Here is a 27,373-nt window from a genome sequence, read left to right as displayed (position 1 = left end):
AACAATATTCGGTGATAGACATGACACCAACTGAATACAACGATCATTCTTTTGAACATGTCCTAACACTTTAAAATCAATTAGTCATAGCAGGCATATTTATGGATTCATCTGGTCTAAATCGTTTTTATGGATTAATCTGGTCTAAACCGTTTCTACAGTTACTTATTATTTTAAACAAAGCACCATTTATTGATGCAATGAACAAAATTATTTCAGCAATAAGTGGAATTTGTAGCTGTTCCATGAATGATTGATATAATAAAACATTGGGAGAATATTGCTAATTGCTAAGGTATCTCGTATCCAGCCCTTCTCTACTACTAGGCAGACTGGTGTCTTTAGTTCAAATTCACAACTGGGCGCCTTTCTATACTGTTGAAAACTGTATACATGACTTCACAAAAGCTCTTGTTTACAGTTGCTGGGGAAACGTCTAACACCCGCCCCGGGGAGGTTCACATTCAGCTACCACTGCGCCTAAAGATCAGTGGCATTGACATTTTGTAGTAACTGAGGAAAAACAATAACTTGTCATACGAAAAGGTAGGTGTTTGTCAATTAATTTCAGTCATTTCGTTTTACTGTTCATAAAGTTATGTGCTGATATAGGGTAATGAGAGAAAACGCAATTAGAGACCTACGTTCTATTTTCTTCATTTCTCACAACCTGTCACTTTTTTATTTTATTTGTTTTTATTTCACCTTTATTTAACCAGAAAAAAAGTCTATATACAGTATGTGCAAATGGCGTGAGGAGGTAAGGCAATAAATAGGCCATAGTGGCGAAGTAATTACAATTTAGCAAATTAACACTGGAGTGATAGATGTGCAGATGATGATGTGCAAGTATAAATACTGGCGTGCAAATGAGCAAAAAAGTTAATAAAAACAATATGGGGATGAGGTAGGGAGATTGGCTGGGCTATTTACAGATGGGCTGTGTACAGCTGCAGCGATCAGTTAGCTGCTCAGATAGCTGATGTTTAAAGTTAGTGAGGGAGATAAGTCTCCAACTTCAGCTAGTTTTGCAATTTGTTCCAGTCAATGGCAGCAGAGAACTGGAAGGACAGGCGGCCAAAGTAGGTGTTGGCTTTGGGGATGACCAGTGAAATATACCTGCTGGAGCGCGTGCTACGGGTGGGTGTTGTTATCGTGACCAGTGAGCTGAGATAAGGTGGGGCTTTACCTAGCAAAGACTTATAGATGACCTGGAGCCAGTGGGTCTGGCGACGAATATGTAGCGAGTACCAGCCGACGAGAGCATACAGGTCGCAGTAGTGGGTGGTATATGTGACTTTGGTGACAAAACGGATGGCACTGTGATAGACTACATCCAGTTTGCTGAGTAGAGTGTTGGAGGCTATTTTGTAAATTACATCGCCGAAGTCGAGGATCAGTAGGATGGTCAGTTTTACGAGGGTATGTTTGGTGGCGTGAGTGAAGGAGGCTTTGTTGCGAAATAGGAAGCCGATTCTAGAATTAATTTTGGATTGGAGATGTTTAATATGAGTCTGGAAGGAGAGTTTACAGTCTAGCCAGACACCTAGATATTTGTAGTTGTCCACATATTCTATGTCACATGCGTCAAAGTGAGTAGACCAAGGTGCAGTGTGGAATATGTTCATCTTGTAGTTTAATGAAAATAGAATAAACACTTTACAAATAAACAAAATGACAGCAGACAGTTCCGTCAGGTACTTACAACTAAAACAACTACCCACAATAAACAAAGGAAAAACAGGCTGCCTAAGTATGGCTTCCAATCAGAGACAATAATAGACACCTGCCTCCGATTGGAAACCATACCCGGCCAAAACATAGAAAACTAATCATAGAATGCCCACCCACCTATCACACCCTGGCCTAGCTAAACAGAGAAAACACAGCTCTCCTAGGTCAGAGCGTGACAGTACCCCCCCCCCCGCCAAAGGTGCGGACTCCCGGCCGCAAATCTGAACCTATTGGGTAGTGTCCGGGTGGTCATCTATAATTGGCGGCGGCTCTGGTTCGGGGCGTAGCCCCCACACCGCCCGCTGATCCCCCCGCTTCTGTGTCGCCGGAGGAACCAAACCGTGGATCAGCACCGGAGGCTCTGAACTGCCGACCGCCGCTGAAGACTCTGGGTTGCAGGCCGCCGCTGAAGACTCTGGGCTGCAGGCCGCCGCTGAAGACTCTGGGCTGCAGGCCGCCGCTGAAGACTCGGGGCTGCAGGCCGCCGCGGAAGACTCGGGGCTGCAGACCGTCGCTGAAGACTCCGGGCTGCAGACCGTCGCTGAAGACTCCGGACTGAGGAGCGTCGTTGGGGGCTCCGGGCTGAGGAGCGTCGATGGAGGCTCCGGGCTGAGGAGCGTCGCTGGAGGCTTCGTGTCATGGATCATCCCTACAGGCTCCGGGCCATGGATCATCACTGGAGGCTTCGTGCCATGGATCATCCCTACAGGCTCCGGGCCATGGATCATCACTGGAGGCTTCGTGCCATGGATTATCACTGGAGGCTTCGGACCATTGATCATCACTGGAGGCTTCCTACGGGGAGCTGGAACCGGTCTCACCAGACTGGGGAAATGCTCAGGACACTGGGTGCGCAGAGCAGGCACAGGGCACACTGGGCCGTGGAGGCTAACTGGAGGTCTGGTGCTTGGGCTGGCACAACCCGCCCTGACTCGATGTTGACTTTAGCCCGGCAAGGGCGGAGCGCTGGTACAGGACGAACTGGGCTGTGCTGGTGAATGAGGGGTACCGTGCGTAGAGCAGGCGCAGGATAACCTGGGCCGAAGAGACGCACTGGAGACCAGATACGTTGAGCCGGTGCACTTCTCCCTGGCTGCCAGTCAACTCTAGCACGGCCACGGTGAGGAGCTTGCACCGAGCGCACCGGGCTGTGAGTACGCACTGGCGACACAGTGCGTATCACCGCATAACACGGTGCTTGCTCGGTCACTCGCTCCCCACGGTAAGCACGGGGAGTTGGCTCAGGTCTTAAACCCGCCTTTGCCAATCTACCCGTGTGCCCCCCCCCCCCCCCATTTTTTTTTTGCGCTGCCTCTCGGGTTCCTCCCAGTATCGCTGTTTCGCTTTCGCTGCCTCGATCTCCCATTGTGGACGGCGATACTCCCCAGGCCTTGTCCAGGGTCCTGCCCCATCCAGGATCTCCTCCCAGGTCCAGTCATCCTGCCCACGCTGCTTGGTCTTCTTGTGGTGGGTAGTTCTGTCACAGGCGTCAAAGTGAGTAGACCAAGGTGCAGCGTGGAATATGTTCATCTTGTAGTTTAATGAAAAAAGAATGAACACTTTACAAATAAACAAAATGACAGCAGACAGTTCCGTCAGGTACTTACAACTAAAACGGAAAACAACTACCCACAAAAAACACAGGAAAAACAGGCTGCCTAAGTATGGCTTCCAATCAGAGACAACGATAGACACCTCTGATTGGAAACCATACCCGGCCAAAACATAGAAAACAAGACATAGAATGCCCAACCACCTATCACACCCTGGCCTAGCTAAACAGAGAAAACACAGCTCTCCTAGGTCAGAGCGTGACATTCTAAGTCAGAACCGTCCAGAGTAGTGATGCTTGTCAGTGATGCTAGTAACCTGTCACTATAAAAAACAGGTTATGGATAATTTGCCAGACCATTTCACTTTTTCATTCTTCAGAGGTCCTTGTTCATGCCAATTTCATCACTGAAACTCCTCCTAGTCCTGTATACAGGTTTTTGGAGTGTCATATCATGCAGTATGGAAAAATGACAATGTAATAATTTCTCTACTCAGATGGCAGACCCAGCAACAGACAAAGTGCTTATAACAGAGACTGCTGAACTGTCTTCATGTTCTGTGCCATCCTACTTGGACCCCTATGAGCGCTCTGTAAAATACATGGAAAGTCATCAAATTCTTCAGATCTTTCAGGTGAGAAAAGCACCTTACTTCTGAAGTGAAACAAAAGTTGGTGATCATGAAACATGGGCATAGAGTGTTTCCAATCTAATCATCTTTTTGTGTGATCTTTCTACAGGAGATTGCTGAGAACCTGGTTTTTGACAGGCCAGACGATCCTCTTCAGTTCATGTTAGAACAGGTTAGATGACTCCTTTATGTTTTTAGATAAAGGCCTAGAGACCATACAGATATAATAACAAGGCCTATTAAATGTTTTGCCTGGCCTCTTGGCATCAAGGCAGTAATACTGCCCAGGCAACCTGAACCCTTTTAAATCCTTTCATTGCTCTTTTTTTTACCCTGTGTGTATTGCCACATATAAACAGAGGATGAGAGTTGGGTTGTTTAGCAGAGGTGGTGGGTTGTTGTTGGGTCCCTGTGATGTCACCATGAATCCCCCTCACTATGTAGCCTACATTATAAACTGGGTGGTTCGAGCCCTGAATGCTGATTGGCTGACAGCCGTGGTATATCAGACCATATACCACGGGTATGACGAAACATTTATTTTTACTGCTGTAATTACGTTGGTAACCAGTTTATAATAGCAATAAGGCACCTCGGGGGTTTGTGGTATATGACCAATATACCATGGCTAAGGGCTGTGTCCAGGCACTCCTTATCCTAAGAACAGCCCTTAGCCATGGTATATTGGCCATGTATCACACCCCCTCGTGGCTTATTGCTTAAGGATATAACTGCTCAGTAATGGAAAGTCCCCCTTTTTCCTGCTCAGGTACAATTGAAGATTCGAAACAGAGAAGAATCCAACAGCAAAGCAGAGAAAATAGAGTAGGCTAGCAGCCTGTTCTACCATGCACTGCAGAAGACAACTGCATCATTCAGTCATGAGTAAAACGTAATTCATTGCTCACAGTGTCGTCTGTATATCTCCGGGGGGACTCCAAATCACCAGCTAGCATAGGCCATTCACAGGAATACACATAGGCTATGTTACACTATAAACTGCCTCAGCAATTTATAGACCAAGTCTTGATTGTGAAGTAGGCTAGCTATTTTATAGTCCAAATTACAATTTAGCAAGACCAGACATACAAACAACCTTGTGATACAATTTTGATATCTCAATTGCAGAATAACTTCAATGCAACAGAAGTATACAAAACAAATATTTCTTTTTTATTTTGTATCCCAGGCAGACTGTTCAATGCTCAGCCAGTCACCAAATAGGCTATTCAGATGAGCCACTATAATGAAGCAATCTGGGTTTAGACGTTTTCAAGACATTAAGTCAAAGTTTCATAAATTGTAGGTTAAAGCTCATTAAAAAGCATTAACGACATGAATCAAATCAAAATGATTGATTCTCAAAATTTTTTTGAAGGATTTTTTTTCTCTGGCTATCTCTATAATGTAATGCTATCATCTGGGCACCTGGCCTTTTCCCGCCCTCCCTTCTAGCCTATTTAATCTCAGAAAATAACCTATATGCTTAATATAATTTTTCCCACTTTCTTCCTCCACTTTTTCATTTTAGAAAAACATACTGTACTCTGCCTGTGAAGGAATGGCCACTACAGGCCCTTGTGCTATCTGTCTGCCACAGCTACACATCGACCTTGAAACTCCTGATGCGTTTCATTTCATTTGAGTAAGCCCCCGTGGCACCACAGCGTTGTAAATAATGAGACTCTGGGGAAACAATAATTCTTCAGAATTTGAATTCAAAGTAATTCTTCAGAATTTGAATTCTATCCTCTTTAAGCCCATCACTGATAATAGATAGGACCATGGTAACTAGGTCTGTTAGCCACCATAGCAAGAGGACTGAAGAAAGTGCCATGTTATGTCACCATGGAGACAGACCGGTACCATGTGTAGTTTACATAGTGATAGATCAAGCGACGCACACTATCTGATCTATGCTTTTCATGTTTCAAGATGATTCTCCAATCATTGTAAAGACTGCAAGCCATTGGCAGATCGAGAAAACAGAAAAACATAATGCTATGGTTATAACGAGTGATCATCCAGTTATGACATACTGTATGCAGTGGATAAACTTTAAACCAAGAACATGGTCATAGTTTCCCATTTGGAATAGGCCTAGGCATACTCAGTTGCCACTTGGCAGAACTGTTATAAGTGAGCAGCCTACATGAAATCTAGCAACAATGACAACACTTTTTGGACCAGTTTCCCAATTTGGTGGTCCATTAAGTTTTGGTTTTGCGGAAATACAGTCATTAAAGTTGAGAATCAACTGTCTGTTCCAAGGTGTTATCTTGGGTCACTTTTGTTTGTAATGACTCAGGATTGTCTTGCTTTTACAATAAACATTCAAAACTAACCAAACAGGTTTCACAATCTCATGTTACTTCAATGAAAGACCAGTCGCGGGGAGCGTTCATTCTTTATTTGGTTGTGGATGTCTCTCACAGGTCACTCTGTTTACCAAGGTAAGCCTTTATCTGTGTTTGTTTTCACATCTACTACACATATGACGCTTCAGTGATATTTAAAATACACTCTTAGAAAACAAATGGTGCTATCTAGAACCAAAAAGGGTTCTTCGACTGTAGCCATAGGTAGAACCCTTTTGGGTTCCATGTAGAACCTTTTCCATTGAGGTTCTCTTATGTGGACAGCCGCAGAACCCTTTTTTGTAAGTGTACCACAATAATGGGATACTCATGAAGGTCAAGAGTTCTGTGAGTTGATCTAGAATGTACCTCAGTTTTGCCTGGGCTACTGGTGTTACCAAATACATCTTACTGTAAACATAATAGTTTTTGCAACTTGCATGACAATTTTTAAGTTTCATTTAGTAGGGTCTTCACTTGTATTGTGGTTTGCAATGACAGGGCACGGATCAGTTCCCTACTAACACTGTTATTTACAGGATTTTGTATGAAAATTAGTGATTTTGTCTGACTGATAGAGCTAGTATTCAGTCTGTCTGAAAGAAGGTTGTAGACCGTTATTAATCATACTGGTCGGTTTTATAGTTCTATTTTCTTTATGAGATTCTGCTGTCACACAGATTCCTGTCTGCCTGAGAACAACAACACCTCTCAATCTGACACCATGTATATTTGATCCACACCTGTATTTACAGGCCACAGTGTCACCTGAATCATCATAACACATTGGGTTTTAAGTCCAGTCTGGTCTTGTACTTTTAGAATTTACTTGTTGTTCATTAATACATTTATAGATGTACAAATGTTTATGCCACTACCTTGACTATAGTGACTGGTTTAGTTTATAACTGTCTACGCACAAATGTTAAGCACATTACTCATTTATGTTTTACTTTTGATACAGAGAAGAAACATGACACCTGATTTGGACACCAAGGACCGCTGCTTTAGAGCCTTGATTATCTGGGGCAATTTGGTTATTGCAGTAAGTTTGACTAATATGAAATAGTGAGGGCCGGCAGGTAGCCTAGTGGTTGGGCCAGTAACCTAAAGGTTGCTGGATCGAATCCCCGACCTGACAAGATAAAAATCTGTTGTTCTGCCCCTAAACAAGGCAGTTAACCCACTGTTCCCCGGTAGGCCGTCATTGTAAATAATAATTTGTTCTTAACTGACTTGCCTAGTTAAATAAAGGTTTAAAAAAATAATTGAAAAAAAAATGTATTTACCTGTGATTTCATTTGTCTCAACTACTGACTAGGTATCCCCCTTCCCCTTTCCCCTCTGTTTTCAGTGCTGCGGGATTGCCTTGATGGCCATGTGTATCTTCTTCATATCGGATCGGGGCGGATTGTATGTTTTAGTGTATGCCACAGGAAATGACAGCATCTGGAGGGGAGCCTGGATAGGCCTTTTCACTGGGTTTGCCCTTTTCTGCACGTCGATCTTGGGAATGCACGCCATAGTTGTGTCCAAAAGAAACATCCTACTAGCTGTGAGTTGTTCTGCTATACCCGTCACATCTCCAACAATAATATTTTAAAGGCATTCTATGCCTGTATACTTATGCTATTAAAGGCATTCTAATATTATCCTTTTGACTGAAAAACATAATTGGTTTGGCCTGCTGGAACATTTGGCCAGAAAACTCATGACTCAGACATGTTTTTGTTTTAACTGTAGTACATCCTCCTGATGGTGATCATATATGCATTTGAGGTGGCATCAGCTATTACTGCTGCAACACATAAAGACTGGGTAAATCATTAAGATTAATATATTGTTAAAATGGTCTTGGCATATTATTTTTCAGATTTTGCTACACTCAATATTATGATAAAAAATGGAATAAGGGATCCCGAGTGGCACAGCAGTCTAAGGCACTGCATTGAAGTGCTAGAGGCATCACTACAGACCCTGGCTCGATCCCGGGCTGTATCCCAACCGGCCGTGATCGGGAATCCCATAGGGCGGCGCACAATTGGCCCAGCGTCGTCCGGGTTAGGGGAGGGTTTGGCCGGGGTAGACCGTCATTGTAAATAAGATTTTACTGTTACCTGACTTGCCTAGTTAAATAAAGTTGAAATAAAAATGTTAAATAAAACCAGTGTTTGGCTATCTTCTCAACATTTTGATGCATCTCCTCAGTTTGTCCCCGACCTCTTCCTGAAGCAAATGCTACAGAACTACAACAAACCACTACCAGATAATCTGCCCAGCACCCAGGACCAGATCTATGTAATCAACAGGGTAACAGAAACATGGAACCGGTTCATGACTGAGGTAACTAGGCCTACTTCACTGGTCACAGACATCAGTTCACCATTTAGTTTTGATTTGCATTTGGTTGAGTTGACAACTAACATGAATTCAATGTGAAATCAACAACAAATGTCACCATGTTATTGGATTTAGGTTAAAAGATGGGCGAGAAAAATATGAAATGTCCTTACATTGATGCCTTTTTGCAAATCCAATCAGTTTTCCATATTGATTCAACATCAAATTTTTGGGTTGAAATGATGTGGAAACAACGTTGATTCAACCAGTTTTTGCCCAGTGGTACTGACTACTTGATTATGATTTATTATTTACTTACTGTTCTATACTACCACAGTTTGGTAATGTAAAATCGTTTATGGTCTTGAACTGTCCCTATTAACTGACGCATTTTAGTAACCAGAGTGCTCCTCTTGCAGTCTAAGTGCTGTGGAGTGTACGGGCCAGAGGATTGGGTGAAGTATGAGTCCCACTTCAGGCAGCAGAACACAGATGCTGATTATCCTTGGCCCAGACAATGCTGTCAGCAGGACGCTATGGGAGCCATCAGCCATTTAGATGCCTGCAAAATCGGGGTTAGCCCTTTCCTGCATGCACAGGTAATTCTCAAAGCTGACTTTGTCAATGACCACACTGAAATGTTCACCATCCCCTCATTATTGAGTGCCCCACAAACCCCTAAACCCCAAAAGACTGAGGGAGTGCAGCAAAAATGGTTTAGCAAAGGGTTCCCTAGCTAACAAGCTGGCTAGCAGTAAATAACGTTATCTAACGTTAGCTAGGATTGCTAGCGTGATAGATCATTTCATGTTCAAGTTACCATGAAAATACATATCTAATTGTTAATTGAAAAAATCATAAGTAATATTTTTTATAAAGTGACTTACCAAGTTTTTATTGTGAATAGTTCTTCCATGAACGGACAATGAAGAACCATTTAATAACCTTTTTTATTTTTTTTAAGCTTCGATCTGAATAAAGTGTGGTTAAATGATGGAGGTGCCTAGAGGGGTTATGCTGCATTAAACAGTACAGCGCTCTAATATAAAATGTAATCTATCTTTCTTTTAGGGTTGTTATGATTACATTGCGGGTCCTTTGATCAGACACGGCTTTGGAGTCTCATGGTTTGGATTCGCCATATTGTGTTGGACAGTGAGTAAAGACTTCCTTATCCATAAGCATGAAATGTGTTTTGTATGCAATAGTACAGTATTCAAACAAATCTGCACTGCAGAAACAAATGTAGTTGCTCTAGCATTGAGACAATGTATGCATTAATCAAAATAAGTTTTGTTTCATCATGTAGGCCTAAATATTGTAAGATGGCATTACTTAAAATTCCCCTTAAAAGGGCCAATCAGCAGTAGAAACAATATCAATGCATGTCCCCACCACTGTTTCGATAAAAAAAAGTGAAGGATAGGGCTGGAGAAATATAATCACTCTTAAATTCAGAAACAGAGCGATGGATGCAGACCTGACCATCCATGACATAAAAATGAAAGTTCTAACCATGTTTTGAGGCTATACAGTGTTTGTTTACATTTACTTTGTTTACAAACACTAGTCATTTCACCCCTACCTACAAGTACAAATTACCTCAACTAACCTGTACCCCCGCACATTGACTCGGTACCGGTGCCCCCTGTATATAACCTCGTTATTGTTATTTTATTGTTACTTTTTATTTAAAAAAAATTCGTTTATTTGGTAAATATTTTCTTAACTCTTTCTTGAACTGCATTGTTGGTTAAGGGCTTGTAAGTAAGCATTTCACGGTAAGGTCTACCTACACCTGTTGTATTCAGCGGATGTGACAAATAAAATTGGATTTGAGTTAAACAAGCTTATATTTTGGGTTCTGATGGAGTACAACAGTTAAACTAAGCTCATGAGTCATGAGAATCAGTGGGTACATATAGTGAATTTATAATCTCAAAAATTGATGTAGCAACTGTTGATTGCCCCTTTAAATGTGGTGGAAATTTTTTTGAAAAAAGCGATATGGAGAATTGGATCAACGGTTTTCTTTGTTTTTCCCTGCAGTTCTTTGTGATACTGGGAGTCATTTTCCACTACACTCAGTTGGATTTCTGAGGATGACCAACAAAGAAATCTTCAAATAAACTTCAGTTCAGACCTACCAGTAAAGAAGTAATGCAAATATAACACTTTTTTGTTCTGATCAACAAATGACCTTACAATTCATTACATTTTAATGTCTCTAATCAAAATTAAGAGAACCAATAAATGTACTAAATAGAATTTTATTTTTCAAATTACCTTTCTCAAAAAAGTTTGGAAATTGTCCCATACAATAATCTGTACTCTTCATTTTTTGTTGCTATACATAATACATTCAATTTTGCTCAATACAAAATTGTACAGGTTACAAGCGTAGTATTATGTCAACACAGCTGCAAACAACCAGAATCCCTGTTCTGATATCTTTTTAAATCTTCACAACATTTAATGCATAGTGTTTGAGTCCTCTTTTTCACAATCTACACCATTATAAGTGCCAGCACATCCATTTCCCTCAATTCCTTTTGATTATAACTCAAAACATTTCTCAGCAAAGCTTCGTTTTTAAGATAAAATTATCACATCAGACACTTTAGGTATTTCTGTCATCTGGCCTCCTCATTCTAAAAGCACATCGGACTTTACCAAAACATTACTTTACAAACCAATAAAGAGAACACACTCTGTCCATCTTAAAAGTAACAACAAAAAAACAACTAAGAATTGGTCAAGTGTGTTAATGACTATCTATAGATTAATAGTTGGATAAATAAATACTATTAGTGTCCATAATACAATTAAAACTAAAAGAGCAGTTTTCTGCAGTTCTCATTACGTAGAATGTTGAAAAAACACTACCCTGATACTGTTATGATAAAAGTTGATCACAGTGACAATAGCTGGACGTCAGCGGGTTCATACTATATGAAGTCATTATTCAGTTCGCAAACATATTTAAGACATAAGGTATAACTAATAACAAAGTAGCTAGCTAGTACTGAAGGTACAACTGTCTTTGCCAAAAGGCAATCTTGTGATTGCTAATGACGAGATGTAAACAAATAAACTACCGGTACATGGCTTCTCTGAAATACCAATGGCAATATGGGTTGATGTAACATTTTCCTCTCTTTGGCTGTCTATCCTTCATATGCACATTACAAAATATGTCTAACATTTGAATAAAAAAAATATAATTTGAATATTGATAATTACTGCATATGATTTGGGCTAAAATACACACATCTTCACATACCACGAGTCCAGATTACTTATTTTAGTGCAGGATAGAGAGGTGATTGGTGGAGCATTGGAAACAAAGAAACTGTTATTTTCCCCAAATAGTTTCATATCAAAGGTAGATTTATAGACCCAATATTGCTCAAATCATTTACATTAGTCCAAGAACAGGGAGGATGAAAAGGAGGATAACCAGAGTAGTGTTGAGAAACATAGTCTGAGGGGCATGTAGCTACATGACTGGTTAAACTGTCCGGTGTCTCATTCAATCTGCCTGTGGTTTCTGCTGTCAAATATCATGGACCTCCTCTGTGGCTGATAAAAGCAGCTGGTCGAGGTCTCCAGTCTCTGTCCACTCTTGGGTATTGTCATTTTGTTCCGCAGGGTCACCCCCTCTGGGGTCCTGAGGTTCTCTGCCATCTCTTTTGAAAAGACATCAAGTGCTGATGTTTCAGTTGGACTTCTGATGGGCGAGAGGATGAGCTTGGCATCATCCCCCAGCGGTGGGTGATCCATGATGGGAAAGGGTGGACTGAACAAGATGAGGCTCTGTGGTCTCTGGCGGTTCCTAAAGGATGGCCTTTGTAGAACCGTAGACCGTTCAGGTCTTGGACAATCAGAAAAGGCCTCTGCATTGGAGGAGCGTTTCCTCCTCAGCACCGGGGGGTCTGAAGTAGCTGTAGTTTTATTAGTCTCTGTAGATTTCTCTGCAATAGGCTGCCTTATTTGGGATTTGGGCACTGGCTCCTTATTCTCCAACTCCTCCTTTAGATCCCTCATAGAGGGAAGAAGAGGTACAGGATCTAGTTTATCTCCCCTGGTTTTTGTGAATTCTTTCTCTGGTCCCTTTCCTGCACCAGAGCCCTTGTCTTGCCTGGGATGAGGTATGTGGCTGTACTGCACCTTGGGGGGGATGACAGGCACGGCTTTAGCCTGACACGTTTTTACCATGAAGGCCGTCCTGACAGACGACACACTGACGGGGGCCGAATTCCGGCGCACAGGGGCCTGTCGATGGCTCAGGAACAGCTCCAGTTCCTGGGACAGGCCGTTGGATTTGGTCTCAGACGGTGTCACTGCCCCTCTCTGAATGGAGGACAACTCAGCTGATTCAAGGTTTTGCTGATTAGAAATGTCTCTGATGCGTCGATGTCCTAAATCCAAATTGAGTGAGTAGGGCCTGTGTTTGGAAAAGCTGTTCTGCTCTATTTTTTCTGAATGAGATGCTTCATAAGACATCTGTCTGTGAAACCTCTGGGAGGAGGAGGTGTTTTTCTGTTTGGCTGTGCAGCTGTTTCCTCTTAGTGTTCTCGTTGCATCATCACCGACCAGGGTGGTTTTGGAGGGTAAGGGAAGTAGATGTGTGATTTTGGTCTCTGTTTTGCTGCTGCATGCCTGAGAGCTATTTCCTGGGAACACTTCTATGCTCCTAAAAGGACATGATCCATTTGTTGATTTGTCATCTCTAGATAGAGGAGGAACGTTTAGTTCTTTGGAGCTCAAACCTTCTTCTGCAGAACAAGACGATGACACATCTAGATTTCCAAACAAATCCTTAAGTGTGGGTGAATGGAGAGGACTGGTTACCCACTGTTTGGTGGAGCGGAAGACCTCCTCCCAAGGTTCCTCCTCCAAGTCCTCCAACTCGGAGTGTCCTCCACATCCATCCTCATCGTCTTGGTGTGGTAGCCCCAAGGTGTGGTGGGGTCTTTCTTCCAAACATATTGAAAGCCTCTCAATGCCTCCCATGACAACTGACAAAGCATTCTTTCCATTGTCATGGAAAACCCCTTTGACCCCATCTTGACTTTTACTTTTCCCTGATGGCTCTTTTCCTTTCTCTGCTACAGGCATGCCTATGTCTGTTACGACATCCCTTGGCTGCAAACTCTTTGTGACCTGGCTTTGTTGAGTAGAATGTAAACTTGGCTCTGCGAGGTGAGTAACCACAGGCCGTGGCTTGACGAAAGTGGGTTTATCGGTTTCTGGGAGCTTAGATTTTGAGCAAGTGTGTAGTTTGTTTTTTGTTTTATCTGTTGAATCAGCAGCGTGTAGAGGTGTATTTTTCATATCTGTGCCGACCATGAAATGTAACATTTTGTCATTTGGAAATTGTGTGTCTGAGGAGTGCTTTCTTGCTGTATGTGCTACTGTGTCAGCACCGTGATAGGTCAGTGCAGGCCTGACGGGCATCAAAGGCTGTCCCTTATATAATAACGAGTGAGTTGGAAGGCTGCTTCTTCTTTTTGCTGGAGCATCTGGCATTGCCTTAACATCCTCACAAGTTTTCTTAGTGGAACAGAAAACAGGCATAAACTCCTCGTCCATAATGTCAATCTCAGGCTCAGTAATTTTCAGCTCAAGATGGAGGTCAGACCACAGCTCTTCCTTGATAGGTAAAGATCCCATATCCTGCAAAACATGAATTACAAATGCTTATTAAAGCGACAGTCATTGTCATTGTGTTATTCTTTGTATATTATCTGTGATGAAGCACAGTGTTAAACTGGAGAGTAAACATACCAGTTGTGTCAGTTCTTTTGGCTCATACTGTGGTGCTGGCGGGTTGTCCAGTTGTTTCCCAGGAAATTGCTGTTTCTCTTGATCTTCCTCTCTTGTGGTGGGAGTGGAAGACTGTCTCCGGTCAGATACTTCCACCTTCCCTTGAACACCATTCACCTCTCCTTCACTTCTCGAAACTAATAAAATAAATAGATATGTAATTATTTTATTAATAGACAATATTACCATGGATGATGAGGAAGGTTTTTAATCTGAGCACACACAGGCTTTTTTTCTATGTAAACAGGTGAACATTACCTACCTTCTGTCACCCTTTTGAAAACTGCCTCCTCTCTGCTCCTCTCCTCTGCTGGTCTCTCCTCCTTTTCCAGAGGGGTTGAGCTGCTGTTACTGTAGATAATGCTCTCACTCACAACACTGCTCTCTCCAAGGGGGTGCTCTCTGTAACTTGAGCTGGCACTACTGTCACTCTGTTCTGACTGAGAGGTCTCTCTGCTTGGTTTCAGAGCAGCTGCAGCAGGCCTCTCCTTCCCTTGTGCCCTGCAGGGAGTGCTGTTGGAGCTGATGACTGCAGACACCCTCAGGGGCACAGACACAGCAAAGGGCTCTGATATGTTGAGAGCCTTGCGCTGATGCCTGGGGGAGGACTCTGGAAAGAGACTTCCAGGGAAGGAGGGCCTGGATGCACTGCTGTGGGTGGAGCCAGAACACAGCATCCTCCTGTTCTTAGGGGAGCTGGGCTGGCAGCTGCTGAGGTCATCATCGCCTTTGAAAACCTTCAGTTGTTCGGGTAGAGCCTTCTGCTGTGGTGGTGAGACGCGTGGAGAGCCCCTTCTCTTCATGTTAGGGCTGCTGCCACCTGTGGCCTCGCTCGATCTCTTCATCTCAAACTCCCGCCCCTGGTCCTGTTCACTGACATCATGGAGCGTGTCAGATTCAAGTGTTCTGGATTTTATGCCGGGCGCAAAGAAACCGTTGGCCCCGTCTGCAGAGCTGAATTTTCCTGCCTTGTCATCATCTGTGTTGGAAATCAAACGAGAAGCAAATTGTTAGATACACATCGTCTCAGCCTTATTTACAAAGCAAATGAAGATTTGTTTATAGGAGAGAGAACTGCTGTGAGTAGATTTAACGATGACACAAGTGTTTTGTATACAATGTTGTGCATTCAGCCCCACCTGTCTGCAGAGAGCACAAAGAGTCCATGCTTCTCGCTGGTCGGATAGCTGCCTTTTCTGTGAACGAACAATGTAGTCATGTTATTTTATTCTGTATCATAATCTCAATTATTTCAAGTAGCATGTTTATTTATGTGATATTAATTTTCATTTGATCATTTAATTTATCATGGGAAACATAGTAAGATAGTACACATTCTATTGCAACCTTGATATATCATTTAGCCTTAGCAGTGAAATGGGTTCACTATATTGGTTGATAAGCATATTCATCATGCTTTACCTGTGATGTTCTGTGCTTTCATAAACACGCTCCCATTCCGGCTCAGTCTTCCCTTAGAGTCCGTCACAGACTTGCCCAGGTTGAAGATGAACTTCCACTTCTTTGATTTCCCAGAAACCTTTCCTCTGACAGACAGGGAGATGAAGTACGTTAACAACATGGCTTGTTTGGATGTTATTTGTTGAAGTTCAATGTGTGCATTGAAGAGCAAAAGCAAAATGTACAACAAAACAATACAAATGAACATACATATTGCTAAAACAGTACAATCAACCTAGACTTATTTGCAGGGTATTTTACTGTGTACTCTGTTTCGGGGTTATTGTTAGATTGTATAGTATGTTTGACCAGGTGTTTTTTGATTCATGTTTTCACTGCCAAATGTATCCAGGTGCCTGGCAGCCCAGAGGATGTGTATTAAGCATGTTTGTTAAGTATACTAAATAAATCAGTCAGTTGAATTCTCATCCATCTCACTTGGTATCCGATATGTCTATGACGGTATGGTACAGTGTGGCAGTGCTGGTGTAAGGTAGACTGTTCTCCCGTTGTCGCTCTTTCCGTGCTGGGTGGTTAGGGCTCAGGGAGCGGGCCTGGGCCTCCTCTAGGCTCATCAGCTTCATTGGCCCACCCTGGCCACTGATAGGAAGAGTGGCATACTTCTCCCCACACATCAAACTGGGTCCTGTAGCGAAACAATGTCTTTAAAAAAAATCCTTTTGGCATCAGGTAGAAAGGAGGACAGTAAATACAATGTGTTTTCCAATGGCAACATAAAATTAGGATAAGAGGGCAACATTCAGGAAGTCTCTAAATGCACACAATCAACACTTTCAAACAACGTACCTTCTTTCGTTTTTATTGGTGCAGCTGCATGGTTGAAGATCTGCTCAGTGTGATTTAAAATGAACTCAACCACAGTCTGCTGAACCCTCACCTGCTGGAAAGCCATGTCCCCATTGCAGGATGTAATTTCAATATCTTTCGAGCTACAAAACACATAGCCAAACGAGAAAGTAGAAATGCTTTCAGTCACAACCAAGGAGGTATTTTACATTAAATATCAGCTGGAGTATAACTCAAACAAAATGGAAGAACAAAATATAGTTATCATATAAGTGTTTTAGTATGTTCTTGGATAAGGTAATATTGGGTTGTGTACAATTAGTGTAGAGCTCACCGCAATAGGTTTGGAGCCCATACCAAGGCCAGGTTGCGGGTGTGCATGTTAGTCTGGGGACTTAAGGTGGCCAGGTGGGCCAAATGCTTGGTAAGATATTCCAGAGTCCTGAAGAGAGAGGACAAACACAATTTGTTTAGCTTTTTAACCACATATAAACAATGGAAAGGTACATCACAGAGGCAGCAAAAGGGCTGACGTGAGTTTTACCTAAAGTGGGGGAGTGGTAGCTCTTTAATGACGTCCTGGATATGTTGTAGCCTTTCATGGTCCTCCTGGACTGAGACGGTGTCCTACACAGTAAAAGTCAAGTATTATCAATGTTGCATGTCATTCTTTCTTTGAATGTGACTCACTATTAAAGGACTCATTCCTAATATAAATCAAAGAGACATTCTGGTTAACAAAGTGGGCGCATTACGGACAGGTAGAGACCCTACCTCTTTGAACAGTACTCACAGTGAATTTCTTGTAAAGCTCATAAGTGAGCAGGGGATTGGGTAGCTCCCTGAAGTACAGCTTGCACAAGGAGCCCACACAGTGGATGTCCTGGAGGTACACCTCCTTTGTGAGGTCAGGGCACAACTCAGAGCAAAATTCCTGTCTGTAAGTAAGCACACAAACACATGGTTATGTACAGCTGGAGACGTATGACGCTTCCACACTCCTCTAGTAATGTATATGTATGTTTTGTAAGATTGAAATGTAGAAACGTGTGTTTATATTGGATAGACATAAGTTGTCCAACATGGTATGTTCACAATGGCCTAAATCTATAAACTTACTGTTCAAACATGCTAAGTATAGAGCACCAAACACCAACTTTGACTTCCTTGTCCTAATACTTTTGGAAGGCACTTTATGTGGCTAAAATAGTTACCTTAGTCGCTGGATATTTGAGGTGACTCCCGAGAGCCTGTATATTCCATCCACAACACCATGTTTCTCAATGAACTCTGCACATGTCCTTAAAACTTGAGGAACTGAAAAAAAAAGATTGAAAAAAAGATTGTTTTAACCATACATTCGACATCAAAAGACACACATACATAGCAAACCAAATAAAAACAATTGGAGGGTCCAGTCTGGCAACATACAGATTTTAAGAGGTGAAGGTCAACATATAACACTGTCGTCACTAGGATTTTGTTTACTAAGTTATGTTAATAAGCTATGATTTATGAGAGAAATTGTAATATAGGTTTTCTGTAATAGGCAACTTTTTCAGTCTAGGGAGGTGAATGGCAAACGTGGCAACTTGGGTTTTAGCAGTTAGGAAAATTCTGGCATTCCATTTCAACTGCTGACATGAAGCAGAAAGAGGAGTGCCTCTGTGAACTAGACAGGGTCAGTTTAAAGGTCCAATGCAGCCATTTTATCTCAATATCAGATTATTTCTGGGTAACGATTAAGTACCTTATTGTGATTGTTTTCAATTAAAATGGTCAACAAGAAACAAAAATAGCTTTTTGGCTAGGACTGTCTGGGAGTGGTTTGAGTGGGGAGGGGAAAACGGAAAACTTGCTGTTATTGGCAGAGAGGTTTGGAACTCTTTCTTATTGGTCTATTAACTAATTTACCGACTGGTGAGACCAAAACTCCATCCCATCAAAACAGGCAAAATTTTCAGGCTGTATTTTCAAAAAGCTCTTACATTAAAAGGGCATAATCAATAATTTTCAGAATTTCACAGTATTATTCCAGCCTCGTAGTGTGGAAATACAAATAAACCACACGAAATCACGTTTTTTGACTGCACTGGACCTTTAATACTGTGTGTGCTATAAACAGAATCTGGATCTTTGGCTCATTCTTTGAGTCAACCCTTTTTTTCCATGACAGAGAAGGATAGAGAAGGGCAGTTTGGGAGAAACAGATTTCCATTACAATAAATTGTATCAGTACTTATTTATTCTAAACATACTTTAGACAGTAGCTCTGCTTTTTATTCCATAAGGTTGTTGATTGTGAAGAAGGTGGAATTTCTCAGGAAGTTAAACATGGTTTGTTTGTTTCAGAGGAAGGTGGACACACCCAATCCTTGCAGCTGGTATTACTTGTGACACTTCCTCTAATAGAAAATGGCCTTTCAAAATGTTACCACCCAATTCTCTATTGCTTTTGAAACTTTATTCCCTAGTGGGGTCTCTTTTCTTACATTTACATTTTAGTTATTTAGCAGACGCTCTTATCCAGAGCGACTTACAGTAGTGAATGCATAAATTTCATTTAAAAAAAATGATCCGTACTGATCCCCCGTGGGAATCGAACCCACAACCCTGGTGTTGCAAACACCCTGCTCTACCAACTGAGCCACACAGGAAAATATGTTATCTACAATTCTGTATTCAGGAGGAACGTAGGGTCGCTTTCTACACTAATATATTATTGGAAATCAAGGGACACCTTTATATTACATTTAAACTGAAAATAAAATATGTATAGCTCCTCTTTTGCACAGTATAGCATAGACTACAGCAGTTAATATGTTAGTCTACCTCCTTGCTATGCTGAAAGAAAAACTAACAGATATAGCTAACTTCGTTTTGCCAAAATGATTCCACTCTGGACTGAAATCGGCAAACCATTATATTCAACAACCTTAGAAGAGAAATGTAGCCTTGTTTAGGTGCAGAACGACAGATCTTTTACCTTGTCAGCTCGGGGATTCGATCTTGCAACCTTTCGGTTACTAGTCCAACGCTCTAACCACTAGGCTACCTGCCGCCCCATGACGAGGCCCTTCCCAGAACTCTTTACAATGGGATGAGGAACCATCTGGCCAGTGGCATGGCCCAGTGACAGTGGATTGTTTAACATTTTAGCCACACAATGACAAGCGTGGATGTCTTGTCCCCAGAGAATGCAGAGCTATTGTATATAAGCTATACAATACCTTATAGTGGAACAGTGGCATGGATCAATGTCAGCTTAAACATCGTTTCCCTTACTTTCAGACTCTTAACATATCTCATGAACAACAACCTGAACAATAAAATCAGTAAGCACGTAGACATGAGGATGTCGCTGATATGCAGCTGAACATTAGCCAAGCAAAACGAAAACAATTCATTCCAGCTTTGGAGCTTTGAAACAATCTGCCCAGAGGTTCCCATGGGCTGTATGAATGAAAGTCTGTTCTCCCACATCTGAACAGACACTCGCAGTGACATGCCTGTGGTCAAAATGGTAGCTGCCTGGTCCGAATGGGATTTGATTCACCATTACTTTTGAGTATTTGCTCAGAACGAAACTCCTGCTTGCCTGGAAATCTTCTCGTGGATTCAAAAGGAATCTAAGAATACGGCTTATTGAATGAGATGCTGTTGATTGTTAAATTGGATAACATCCTCGTAGGTAAATTGTCTGTGTAAATGAAGTCATTATAAACATTCTTTCTCTTCCCTATCTAGGGTCAGACAGAGTTAGTGACAGTCAACAACAGCTGATATTGCAGTGTCATGTCAACAAAAGCAGATATCATCACAAGCCACTTGTAATTGACAAATAAAAACTAAAAGTATCATATTAGCCATATACATTAAATTATAGTCCCTTCTCCCCCTGTAACAGAAACATGTGTCTTGTGTAAAAAGGATCTACTTTATCAATTCTGTTTAGCTGTTAAATCGGTTCCATCTGTTCAAAGTAAAAGGTTTCCAAGTCACATCGCATGACCTCACTTCATACAACTATTTTTACCTCCATTCAAATACTATCTGGGTAAACACACCCATCCTCAAATTGTTGTCTGAATTCTGATCTGTCGGCTGCTACTGCCCCTGTGAACAGTGTTGCCCACCCAGAATCCTCACACAGAGACAGAGAGAGAGACAGAGAGCGAGAGAGAGCAAGACGCAGGCCTCTTGGTGAGAAGTTGACAAAAACACCAGGAGCCACACCCTAAGTAACAAATCCCCTCTGTGGGTGCGTAAAGGACTTCATGAAATGTAAAACATATGTCCATTGATGTCCAAATTGCAACATATATCTGCATCACACACCTGATTAAACTAAATAATGTACTGTCTAACTGTTAACTATCTAAACAGCTGGGATCTTTCCTAACCAATTTCTCACACACACAAGTTTACCAAATCATCCAAAGCAGAGGTTTAACATATTCTTTGCCCGAAAACATAGGTGTTGAATAAGGCTCAATCTAATTAACATATGTGTTGAATAAGGCTCAATCTAATTCCGAATTCTCCTAAAACCTTAAGAGGTGTTCCATACAGAACATGTATTGATAATTCAACTGCACCATTACATATCCTGTATCGAACAGTCATCGAGAATTCGCTGTGAATTTAGGAAAAGCTGTTCTCAGACTAAAGTACCAACATTGTAATAGCTCAATAAAAAATTAAAATGTCTACCTAATCTAGACCAAGTTGTTAAATTGTTAAGTGTTTGGTCTGAGAACACCTTTTCTCAATGTAGGTGGATTTGGAAAAGTGTTTTCTAAATCATCCTGTATTATTATTTTAACATTATCATAACTATTATTATTTGTTGTTTATTCAGGTTATTACTATGTTTAATAAATCTGAAAACATGAAATATGACGATGCCCACAATAAATCCAGTACACATTAAATAATGATGGACCAATAATTGGGCTCTGTTGCTGTAACAGTTTGTTTGCATTCTGAATTCATGAGGTCATTATTATGGGACATGATGAAATCTGCTGAAATCTGCTAGAAAAGGGAAGCAACATAATAAACATCGAAAGAAACTAGTTTACCGTCTTTTCCTGAATTCTGTAGATGTTCTGTCAAGTCACAGTCAAATGCATTCTCACTTCCTTTCTTTTTGGACCTCTGCTTGGCTCCTTTATTCTTCATCTGGATCCAGTTATTAGTCCAGGAGTTCAGAACAAACAAATCCTCAAATATACAACCATTGATCCAACAGACCCTGGGAAAGGCTAAAATTGAAGCCCAAAAGTAAAAATCATACAAACCGCCCAAAAAGGATTCATCCACTCACATCTTGACCAACAACACTAACAGTTTGGGAGACTGAAAAGTCCTTGTGAGAAGAATAAAGTTGACGTCACTTTTCCTTTTAGCTTCTTAGTGCTTTATACATTTCCAATCAATCTATCAAAAATATAAGGGAAAAACCATAGTCAGTTATAATTGTGAAATATCTGGAAATGTGGATTGGGAATGGCAGTCCTCTGAAGTGATTTATCCCAGAAGGATTTGCAGAAACAGCATCAGAATTAGTTGGTTTCCTGTTGTAGTTTTTTTACTCAGTCTGCCTGTCTTTTTTCGCTCCTCTTTTCCTCCCGCCCAGACAATCTCCCTTTTCTTTGGCTCCCCTGTATCTGTGGAGATGTACCCAGTGAGGCGCAGGAATATTGTTTCTGTGTTTGTTTCTTTATCCTTCTTGCTTCCAGTTTTCAATTTATCCATGTTTCGAAGGTCATGGTAGTTGTGGCACTGGAGTGGCATGGAGGTTTGAAATTTCAAGACTGTGAGAAGGGGAGGGAAGTGAAGTCAGGGGAGGGGAATAGCTGACTGCTGTTTCTCTGGTTTAGAGATTACTGACCCCTTTTATCCACACTTTTTTTGTTGACATATTCCTAACAGGAAATGTGCTCTCTGCCTTCCTGAATGCTCCCAAAGTACACAATTTCCTGTACAGAGAGCCTTGTTTGGAAAACAAAAACAGTTCTGAAGTAAGAGGGAAGTGGGGGGGCGTGAAATGAGGGCTTGAAGGGCGCAGATGGGGAAAGGGGGGGTGGACACATGGTTCTTGTTACTGACTGCTTAGCTGTTTCATAATTTTCCCTCTACAGCAGACTGAAGCTTTCCAACCACGTGTTTAAAGCACGCTTCCTATCGAAATAAATGTTCAACTGGTAAGAATGAACCAATACTTTAAAAAACAACATTAATACAATTAAGTAGGCCAAAATACAAGGCTACTGGGTAGGTTGAATGACATTCAGGGTTTTCATTTAATTTTGAAGCATACAGCTGGATCTATAACACTAATGGCGTAGGATGTGGACTACTCAACATTAGACCATTTGAAGTCTGAAAACAGACTTGAATGAACAATAACTTTAACGAACTGCTATAGTTATACATTTGTTTGATTTAAATTGTTTCTTGGAAATCTGTAGATCTGCTCAAAGTCTTGTTGCCCTCCTTGTTCAAACAAGAAATGAGTGCACTACCAAATTAATTCATTTTACATTACATGTGTCACTTAGCAGACACTCTTATCCAGAGCAACTTAAAGGAGCAATTAGGGTTAAGTGCCTTGCTCAAGGGCACAGCCAGATTTTTCACCAAGTCAGCTCTGGGATTCAAACCAGCAACCTTTCGGTTTTTGGACCAACACTCAACGGCTAGGCTACCTGCCACCCTATTGACACACCCTTGATGTTTCTTAGGTAGTGTCAGAGCCACACTGTATATAGAGTATGGCCATATTAGCAACTTTATACAAAAAAAAAAATGGTGTTGTAACAATACGAGAATTCCTCCCTCAATACCCTGTGACTTGACCCACTGTAAACAAGCAAAACAGAGCAGTGAATTTAACAGACATTTTTTATTGATTAACATTCAGAATAATGTGTATCCAAGTCTGTAGCGTGTTGTGTTAAAAAATGGCATATTTGCTTTCACTGGACATCTTCATAGGTTTTGAAAACTATCAGAAATAAACAGCACAATGCAGAAGTGTCAATTATCACTGAGCAACAGCTATGGAGTAGAAAGTGGCACTCATAGGAATGTTCAGACAGAAACCGTAATGAGTCATAAAAATATATATACAGTTGAAGTCGGAAGTTTACATACACTTAGGTTGGAGTCATTAAAACTCGTTTTTCAACCACTCCACAAATTCCTTGTTAACAAACTATAGTTTTGTCGGTTAGGACATGTACAAGTAATTTTTCCAACAAATGTTTACAGACAGATTATTTCACTGTATCGCAATTCCAGTGGGTCAGAAGTTTACATACACCAAGTTGACTGTGCCTTTAAACAGCTTGGAAAATTCCAGAAAATAATGTCATGGCTTTAGAAGCCTCTGACTCAAATGATGTCAATTAGCCTATTGGAGGTGTCCCTGTGGATGTATTTCAAGGCCGACCTTCAAAATCAGTAACTCTTTGCATAACATCACGGAGAAATCAAAAAAAATCAGCCAAAACCTCAGAAAAAAAATTGTAGACCTTCACAAGTGTGGTTCATCCTTGGGAGCAATTTCCAAACGCCTGAAGGTACCATGTTCATCTGTACAAACAATAGTACGCAAGTATAAACACCATGGGACCACGCAGCCGTCATACCGCTCAGGAAGGAGAAGCGTTCTGTCTCCTAGAGATGAATGTACTTTGTTGCGAAAAGTGCAAATCAATCCCAGAACAGAAGCAAAGGACCTTGTGAAGATGTTGGAGGAAACAAGTATAAAAGTATCTATATCCACAGTAAAACGAGTCCTATATCGACATAACCAGAAAGGCCACTCAGCAAGGAAGAAGCCACTGCTCCAAAACCGCCATAAAAAAGCCAGACTACGGTTGGGAACTGCACATGGAGACAAAGATCGTACTTTTTGGAGAAATGTCCTCTGGTCTGATGAAACAAAAATAGAACCGTTTGGCCATAATGACCATCGTTATGTTTGGAGGAAAAAGGGGGAGGCTTGCAAGCCAAAGAACACCATCCCAATCGTGAAGCACGGGGGTGGCAGCATCATGTTGTGGGGGTGCTTTGCTGCAGGAGGAACTTGTGCACTTCACAAAATAGATGGCATCATGAGGAGGAAAATAATGTGGATATATTGAAGAAACATCTCAAGACATCAGTCAGGAAGTTAAAGCTTGGTCGCAAATGGGTCTTCCAAATGGACAATGACCCCAAGCATACTTCCGAAGTTGTGGCAAAATGGCTTAAGGACAACAAAGTCAAGGTATTGGAGTGGACATCACAAAGCCCTGAACTCAATTCTATAGAACATTTGCTGGCAGAACTGAAAAAGCATGTGCAAGCAAGGAGACCTACAAACCTGACTCAGTTACACCAACTCTGTCAGGAGGAATGGGCCAAAATTCACCCAACTTATTGTGGGAAGCTTGTGGAAGACTACCCGAAAAGTTTGACCGAAGTTAAACAATTTAAAGGCAATGCAACCAAATACTAATTGAGTGTATGTAAACTTCTGACCCACTGGGAATGTGATGAAAGAAATAAAAGCTGAAATAAATCATTCTCTCTACTATTATTCTGACATTTCACATTCTTAAAATAAAGTGGTGATCCTAACTGACCTAAGACAGGGAATTTTTACTAGGATGAAATGTCAGGAATTATGAAAAACGGAGTTTAAATGTATTTGTCTAAGGTGTATGTAAACTTCCGACTTCAACTGTACACACACACACACACACACACACACACACACACACACAGTGCCTTTGGAAAGTATACTGACCTTGTCTTTTTCTACATTTTGTTACGTTACAGCCTTATTCTAAAATGGATTAAATAAAAACCAAATCCTCTGAAATCTATACACAATACTCCATAATGATGAAGTGAAATTATGTTTTAATTATTTTTATAAATAGAAATATCAAGCCATGAGGTTGAAGGAATTGTCCGTAGAGCTCCGAGACAGGATTGTGTCGAGGCACAGATCTGGGGAAGGGTACCAAAACATTTCTAAAGCATTGAAGGTCCCCATAAACACAGTGGCCTCCACCATTCTTAAATGGAAGAAGTTTGGAACCACCAAGATTCTTCCTAGAGCTGGCCGCCCAGCCAAACTGAGCAATCGGGGGAGAAGTGACCAAGTGCCTGATGGTCACTCTGACAAAGCTCTAGAGTTCCTCTGTGGAGATGGGAGAACCTTCCAGAAGAACACCATCTCTGCAGCTCTCTACCAATCAAGCCTCTATGGTAGAGTGGCCAGACGGAAGCCACTCCTCAGTAAAGGGCACATGACAGCACGCTTGGAGTTTGCCAAAAGGAGAGACTAGTCAGGATTGAGGCAAAGATGAACAGAGTAAAGTACAGAGAGATCCTTTTTATTTATTTATTTTACCTTTATTTAACCAGGTAGGCAAGTTGAGAACAAGTTCTCAATTACAATTGCGACCTGGCCAAGATAAAGCAAAGCAGTTCGACACATTCAACAACACAGAGTTACACATGGAGTAAAACAAAGATACAGTCAATAATACAGTAGAAAAATAAGTCTATATACAATGTGAGCCAATGAGGTGAGATAAGGGAGGTAAAGGCAAAAAAGGCCATGGTGGCAAAGTAAATACAATATAGCAAGTAAAACACTGGAATGGTAGATTTGTAGTGGAAGGAAGTGCAAAGTAGAAATAATGGGGTGTAAAGGAGCAAAATAAATAAATAAATACAGTAGTGGAAGAGGTAGTTGTTTGGGCTAAATTATAGATGGGCTATGTACAGGTGCAGTGATCTGTGATCCTTGATGAAGAGCGCTCTGGAGCAGTTTAGGATCTCAGAGTGGGGTGAAGGTTCACCTAACAAGACAACGACCCTAAGCACACAGCCAAGACAATGCAGGAGTGGCTTCGGGAGATGTCTCTGAATGTCCTTGATTGGCCCAGCCAGAGCTCAGATTTGAACCGATCGAACAGCTCTGGAGAGACCTGAAAATAGATGTGCAGCAACGCTCCCCATCCAACCTCACAGAGCTTGAGAGGATCTGCAGAGACGGGAAGAAACTCCACAAATACAGGTGTGTCAAGCTTGTAGCGTCCTACCCAAGAAGACTCGATGCTGTAATCGCTGCCAAAGGTGTTTCAACAAAGTACTGAGTAAAGGGTCTGAATACTTACGTAAATAGGATATTTCAGTTTTTTACATTAACAGTCAAAAGTTGACACCTACTCATTCAAGGGTTTTTCTTTATTTTTACTATTTTCTACATTGTAAAATAATAGTGAAGACATCAACACTATGAAATAACACATTGAATCATGTAGTAACCCCCCCAAAATTGTTAAACAAATCAAAATATATTTTAGATTCTTCAAGTAGACACCCTTTGCCTTGATGACATCTTTGTTCACCTTCCACAGGACAACAACCCTAAGCACACAGTCAAGACTAGAGGTCTACCGAATAATCGGAATGGCCGATTAATTACGGCCGATTTCAAGTTTTCATAACAATCGGAAATCGGTATTTTTGGACATCGATTTGGCCGATTTTTCTTTTTTTATATATATTTTTTTAGACCTTTATTTAACTAGGCAAGTCAGTTAAGAACACATTCTTATTTTCAATGACGGCCTAGGAACGGTGGGTTA

The 27,373-nt window shown here is 41.3% G+C and overlaps 3 protein-coding genes across 3 annotated transcripts; 2 read left to right on the top strand and 1 right to left on the bottom strand.

Annotated features, from left to right (window-relative positions):
- Nucleotides 1-408: 408 nt before the first annotated feature.
- tex55 (testis expressed 55) lies at nucleotides 409-6,267 on the top strand. The gene is made up of 4 exons (XM_082958251.1): nucleotides 409-546; nucleotides 3,784-3,921; nucleotides 4,028-4,090; nucleotides 4,688-6,267. Exons 2-4 carry the CDS (start codon nucleotides 3,784-3,786, stop codon nucleotides 4,745-4,747), a joined length of 261 nt encoding a protein of 86 aa, XP_082814377.1. The 5' UTR covers nucleotides 409-546; the 3' UTR covers nucleotides 4,748-6,267.
- A 57-nt stretch (nucleotides 6,268-6,324) lies between these two features.
- On the top strand, nucleotides 6,325-11,089 carry upk1b (uroplakin 1B). The gene is given in 8 exon segments (NM_001141263.1): nucleotides 6,325-6,371; nucleotides 7,240-7,320; nucleotides 7,630-7,830; nucleotides 8,019-8,093; nucleotides 8,484-8,618; nucleotides 9,035-9,214; nucleotides 9,687-9,770; nucleotides 10,665-11,089. Coding segments are annotated over 7 exon segments (798 nt in total). The 5' UTR covers nucleotides 6,325-6,371; nucleotides 7,240-7,248; the 3' UTR covers nucleotides 10,716-11,089.
- Nucleotides 10,870-22,597, bottom strand: arhgap31 (Rho GTPase activating protein 31). Its single transcript, XM_014129333.3, has 12 exons — nucleotides 21,797-22,597; nucleotides 17,927-18,029; nucleotides 17,506-17,650; nucleotides 17,257-17,339; nucleotides 17,047-17,154; nucleotides 16,713-16,855; nucleotides 16,344-16,551; nucleotides 15,867-15,991; nucleotides 15,584-15,640; nucleotides 14,707-15,423; nucleotides 14,406-14,581; nucleotides 10,870-14,294 (listed from the first exon to the last, which is right to left on the bottom strand). Exons 1-12 carry the CDS (start codon nucleotides 21,894-21,896, stop codon nucleotides 12,144-12,146), a joined length of 4,116 nt encoding a protein of 1,371 aa, XP_013984808.3. The 5' UTR covers nucleotides 21,897-22,597; the 3' UTR covers nucleotides 10,870-12,143.
- Nucleotides 22,598-27,373: the final 4,776 nt, after the last annotated feature.

This window comes from Salmo salar, chromosome 11, assembly GCF_965601325.2.
Source record: "Salmo salar chromosome 11, fSalSal1, whole genome shotgun sequence".
NCBI classification, from domain to species: Eukaryota; Metazoa; Chordata; class Actinopteri; order Salmoniformes; family Salmonidae; genus Salmo; species Salmo salar.
Note: the sequence above shows the minus strand (reverse complement) of the source record. Positions and strands in the feature narration are given on the sequence as shown.

Excerpts from the sequence above, each read along its gene's own strand:
- tex55 (XM_082958251.1), top strand. The coding sequence starts at position 3,784 with ATGGCAGACCCAGCAACAGACAAAGTGCTTATAACAGAGACTGCTGAA. Across the intron at positions 3,922-4,027 it reads AAATTCTTCAGATCTTTCAG|GAGATTGCTGAGAACCTGGT; the intron begins GTGAGAAAAGCA and ends ATCTTTCTACAG. Across the intron at positions 4,091-4,687 it reads TTCAGTTCATGTTAGAACAG|GTACAATTGAAGATTCGAAA; the intron begins GTTAGATGACTC and ends TTTCCTGCTCAG.
- arhgap31 (XM_014129333.3), bottom strand. The coding sequence starts at position 21,896 with ATGAAGAATAAAGGAGCCAAGCAGAGGTCCAAAAAGAAAGGAAGTGAG. Across the intron at positions 18,030-21,796 it reads ACAGAATTCAGGAAAAGACG|TTCCTCAAGTTTTAAGGACA; the intron begins GTAAACTAGTTT and ends TTTTTTTTTCAG. Across the intron at positions 15,641-15,866 it reads GAAAGCACAGAACATCACAG|AAAAGGCAGCTATCCGACCA; the intron begins GTAAAGCATGAT and ends GTTCGTTCACAG.